This window comes from Salmo salar, chromosome 26 (genome assembly GCF_965601325.2).
Source record: "Salmo salar chromosome 26, fSalSal1, whole genome shotgun sequence".
Taxonomy (NCBI): domain Eukaryota; kingdom Metazoa; phylum Chordata; class Actinopteri; order Salmoniformes; family Salmonidae; genus Salmo; species Salmo salar.
This window is the reverse complement of record NC_138316.1, coordinates 36,316,359-36,322,159: the sequence shown is the minus strand read 5'-3', so window position 1 is coordinate 36,322,159 and position 5,801 is coordinate 36,316,359. Positions and strand designations below refer to the sequence as shown.

General features: G+C 37.1%; 1 protein-coding gene across 1 annotated transcript; it reads left to right on the top strand.

The window, feature by feature from the left end:
- Positions 1–389: 389 nt before the first annotated feature.
- Positions 390–2,394, top strand: LOC123730747 (uncharacterized). The gene is made up of 6 exons (XM_082969918.1): positions 390–699; positions 839–1,177; positions 1,271–1,461; positions 1,702–1,783; positions 2,053–2,184; positions 2,287–2,394. Exons 1-6 carry the CDS (start codon positions 517–519, stop codon positions 2,392–2,394), a joined length of 1,035 nt encoding a protein of 344 aa, XP_082826044.1. The 5' UTR covers positions 390–516.
- The last annotated feature ends 3,407 nt before the right edge of the window (positions 2,395–5,801 follow it).

The following is a 5,801-nucleotide window of genomic DNA, read 5'->3' as shown; positions in this document are numbered from 1 at the left end:
TGATGCAGAAATATTCAGCGACCTCGTTGGACAAGGCAATGTGGTGCTGACAGTATTCTCAGATCAGGGTGAGATATCAAGGCAGGTATAATAAAGCACTTTACACCTTACATAATATAATTATTAGCATTTTTTCTATTCCTTTAGAATTCTCTGATTTCTCCTTGTCTTCTGCTTCTAAGACGTCTGACTCAAGCTTCAGCTCAAGTGCATCAACTATAATCCTAGATGATGTCCCTAGCAAGAGACAAAGAATTGAGGATACACGTGATGCTGTGTCTGCTGAACAGGTTTCATAATGCTTTCACATTTTTTCACTCTGAGTCTCTAGAAGAGCTATTTATCACCATGTTTTGTATTCTAATGTTTTTGTTTTTTATTAGTTAATTGAAGCTGTGCTAAGAGGCAAGTCTGGGGGTGAAGAAGTACTACAGGAGTACCAAACAACAGAAACCCTAACAGATGCTGCAAGAAGAAAAATGGTTAACATCCTGGTGGCTCACATGACTGACAATCATGGGTATGTTTGTTTCACATTGTTTTTATTTGTGCCAAATAACTGCATGGCCATTGCATAAATGTACTAATTTAATATCTCCTCTCAGGCACCGCCCCACTAAAGCAATCAGAGAAGATTATGCACGTGGGATAGTGATGTTGTTCCCTTCCCTCAAGGATCCATACTCCAAGAAGGGCTATGTAATAGGCATTATTATTGTTAACTCTTTCATGTCATGTTGTGACACAAAACTGTGTGGACGACATTGATATTTGAATTCCGTGAGATTTCTCATGAGCCTGGTATGACAACGCATTTCTTTTCTTTTTTTCATTTCAGGAACACTTCTATGATGCTGCAAGCAGCACAGGATACATTTCTTGGCGTCTGAAAACAGTCCAGAGGAAGATTCCTCGAGGATCTGCACTGCCACCAAATAGCCCAATTGACTTTTCTCCAGGGGGCCCACATTTCCAAAGGACTGTTAATGTTGAAAGACAGCTTGATGGTGATGCTTGCCAAGAGGCCATGTCTTTGCTCAACCATACCACAGACAATTCCCTGATTTTCCAGAAGATGAGAGAGACCTTTCAGCACCGTCAGAAGCTCGTTAATGACCCAGGAAGAAGTGTTGATATCCTCTCCATCTTCCCAAGATTCCTGGATACAAAAGGATTGGTAAGTTTGGGATGAGATGTTTAGAATGGCTTGAAATTTGAAAGTATTTCCTGAAGTAGTAGTAGTAGTAGTTTAATATCTTCTTTCTTAAAGGTGGACCAAGACTTCACTCTCCTATTTGATGGCGACACATCCTCCAGGCTTCTTCAGAAATGGGATTTGTTCTTCAAGCCAAATGTCATAAAAGAGGCTAAGCGGCTCACCTCAACACCAGAGTTGCGTCGCTTGGTGCAGTCAGCAGAAAGTCCCCCAGGAAGTGATCTTGATGAGGCAACAAGTGAGTTGTTTTTATTTTTTTTATTTTAATAAATTTGCTATAATTGCAGTTAAACTATAACTGCAATAATATTTCATTTGTTTATTCTGTGTATCTCTGAACGTTGATCTGATTTTTGGGATAAATGTGACTAATAGATGGATGCCGGTTTAAAACGTTCTCATAATGCCTCCCTGTTCTCATTCAAACTTTAAAAGTATTACATTTGAAGAGTTTTCAGTTAATTCTTGTGACTCTTTGTCCTCAGCCTACGACCAAGAAATGGCTTCCCTGTTGTTGCTATTACATCTCCTTCCACCACCTACAGGGGGACTGAAGTCTCCAAAAATGTGTGCATGTGATGCAGTTGAGAGACTTGTTGTCTTTCATAAGGTAATTATATTATTAAGGTGATTATAATAATTTGTCACGTCACCTTCTTAGCCACATATGTAAATGAGGGTTGTTAAAAAGTGGATGGAATTGTAATTAAGTCTTCATTCCCATCTTGCACTAGCCAATGAAAAGATGTTTGAATAATCACTTCAATAATGTAGTTCTCTCTGTGGCTGCACATTATTCTTGTGTCTAATTTTCAGTTTTCTGATCTCAACCCTAGTCATGCTGCAGTTTGGAGGAGCATCTCCGCAACCAGCAGGGTCAGCAGCCGTACCTCCTCGCTGTTGGGCGTCAGAAGAGCAAGATTGAGAGCTTCTACATCACAATGGATAAGCGTCTCATCCCATGCAAGGCAAACCACTCCCTCGGGGCATGTGATGAACTTTTCAAAGGACATTTTGTGTTTAATTTGTCTTACGATGTGGCACTTGTGAATTTTTACACATTCCTGCAGACAACAGTGTATAACATTGATGTGGGGAAAATGAAGGAGTCACCCAGAGTTAAAGACTTGAGAGCCAGACTGCTTAACCAGCCAGTAGCACTCTCACTCTGTGAGTAAGAAGCTATAACAATGTTGACCTGTTTCATGTGTCAGAAATATTATCCCAGCAGTCAACAGTTGATTTCACATTTAAGAGTTGAACATGGTTACTATCCTGGACCCAAGTTCAAATTGTTTTGTTCTCAGCAAGACTGTAGGCATCAGTTCCTAACATATACAGGTTTTCGGAAGCACCTTAATAGTGTTCATAGTAATGTTCAGCAAATTGCTCAAACTTCAACTGTTGCATGTTCATCGCGTGAGCCAGTTGCAACTTCATCTCAGGCACATGCTTTGGAGGACACATTTAATCCACAAAATCAATGTAGCTCTTCCAGTGTTTATTCTGAGAGCAATGATTCAGGACTTACTATAGATCCAACTAAAGAAATGTGTGCATCCATCGTGGCCAAATTACAGGGGAGTGGGATTTCCAACAGTTTGGTATCCTCAATTGTAGGAGATTTGGAAGAACTAACAAGTGAGATTCGCTCACAAGCAAAGCATACAGCTATTTCTGCTTTACCTATAACTGACCCCAACATATCTGTGATAAATGAATCTTTTGAAGATTATGAAAACCCGTTCACAAATCTAAATACAGAATGGAAACAAAATAAATACTACCACCAAAAATGGGGAGTTGTCGAGCCAGTAGAAATAACACTGGGAGTGAGATATGACAACAGGCGAAATCAGAAATCCGGTACTTATGATCAAGTACCTGTGAAGGATACTTTTATATATGTGCCGATTTTAGAAACATTGAAGTTCATGTGCAGAAATCCAGACATGTGTTTTGCTAAAGAAAGAGTGTAGATCAGAGCCTGACACTTCTACTGACTATTTTGATGGAAGTTATTTTAAAACCCACCCTTTGTTTACAGCTAATAGACATGCATTACAAATCCAACTATACTATGATGATTTTGAAACAGCCAATCCCCTTGGCTCCAAACGTGGAATTCACAAAATTGGCTCTCTTTATTTTGTTGTAAGAAACCTTCCCCCCAAATTTTATTCAGTTTTGATGAACATTCATTTGGTAACACTTTTTCACACACAAGATCTGCACAAGTATGGTTTTGATGTTATACTATAACCGTTGATAAATGATTTGAAAAAAACTAGAAAGCCAAGGGCTAAGTCTTCCATTTTCAGATGAGCAGGTATATGGTACAATCTGTCAGATCACTGGAGATAATCTAGGGATGCACACAATTCTTGATTTTAATGAGTCATTCAGTAGCCATCATTTCTGTCGCCTTTGTTTGATTGAGAAGAATGATTGTCAAACGGTATACAGTGAGGATGATCCTAAGCTGATCCTTCATGGAAAAGATATGTTTGAAATGCATTGCCAGTCTCTCCAGGAAAACCCACAATTGAAGTCACTTTATGGTTTGAAAAAAAGATCTACACTTAATTCATTGAAGTATTTCCATGTTTGTAATAAGTATTCATTTGATATCATGCATGATCTTCTTGAGGGTGTGGTTCAGTATGAGATCAAATTGCTTTTTGGATATCTCACACAACACTTTATGTCAGAACAGGACTTGCTTTCCAGGATTTATGGTTTTGATTATGGATTTTTAGAACGAAAAAATCGTCCTACAAAGATTATTTTGGAGAGTGTTGGCAATGGCATTGGTTTGAATTGTATTCAGACATTGTGTCTTGTGAAAAACATCCCACTGTTGTTTGGTGACATTATTCCTGCAGGAAACAAAAACTGGAATTTGTTACTGTTGTTACTTCAAATAATGAACATAGTTTTTTCACCTTCTCTAACTCTAGGTATGACAATATATTTAAAGCATTTGATTGTTGACCACCACAAACTATTTAAGCGCTTGTATCCAAATAGAAACTTGATACCTAAGGATCATTTTATGATACATTACCCATCTTCTATAAGGAAAATTGGCCCCTTATTATATACGTGGTGTATGAGGTTTGAGGCCAAACACAAGCTGTTTAAAGATTGTTTTAAACATTTCAAAAACATAACCAAATCGCTTGCTAAAAAGCATCAGATGGCCATTGCTTATCACTGGGAAACCTTCACCCTCAAACAAAATGAGTATGGGCCAATTAAATCTTTTCTCTTCAGAGATGAGAATGTCGTCAACAATGAAATGCTTGAAACGATCTTGTCAAAATATGTTTTCTCAACTAGTTGGGTTAAACTTGATGGTGTAGAGTATAAAGCTGGACTAGTTATTTGCAGTGCAATGGAAGAAGACATGCCAGTCTTTTGTCAAATAAGTCATGTACTTTTGGTTGAAGATCAATTATTTTTTTGACAAACAAACTATTTACAGAGAATTTTGATGACCATCATCATGCATTCAGAGTATTACGAAGTGTGGAAAGATGTCTACTAAAAATGTCTGAGCTTAAATTTCATAAACCGTTTGATATTCAAAGCTCATACAATGTTTCAGATGAAAGTATGTACATTATACCTTCATTCACAATGTTTTAATTCAACTGACTGCAAGGGAGAAAAGGCACAAGTAAATGTTTTTGACAATGATTGTTTATTGTGATTAATTCTTATTAATATAAGTATACATTAAATTAATTAATAAATAATATTGAATAAATTAACAATTAATTTTTACATTTTTTCAGTGTAGATAATTGACACTTTAGGGAGTGAAATTAACACTACACAACTAGTTTAAAAAAATTAACACGGAGCAGTGTTAGTTGTCTAATCCCTTAGTGTTACTTTAACTCTGTTAAAAAATGAACTCTGGCAGAGTGTTAAATGTTTAACTATTTTGAAAATGTTAATTTAACTCTGGAGAGTGTGGACCTATATAAACCCTCAAAAGTGTTGAAATCAACTCTGTGGGAGTTAATTCAACACTGGACTTTTTGCTGTGTACACGGAAACAATCTCCCACAAAATCCCATGACAAACACACCTAAATATAGGACCTTCAATCAGAGGCAACAATAGACAGCTGCCTCCAATTGAAGGCCCCAATCCCCATTACTAAAACATAGAAATACAAACACCTAGACAGAACATAGAAATAAACTAACATAGAACAATAACCAAAACCCTGGACTAATAAATAAAATACCCCTCTACATACACAACCACCCCGAACCATATAAACCAAATACCCCCTCTACATGAACACATACACAAACACACCCAGAACCACATAAAACAAATACCCCCTGCCACGTCCTGACCAAACTATAAGAACAAATAACCCCTTTACTGGTCAGGACGTGACACCAAATACATAATCTATACAGCTTAAAACCAACAATGTAATCTAAAAACAAGTTGACATTGAGGTTAACGAAAGTGTGCTTTCTCAATTTACCTTATGTTGCTAACCATCACTTTAGAATAATCAGGACGTCAATATTCTTTTAATGCTTTTTTGTAAGAAAAT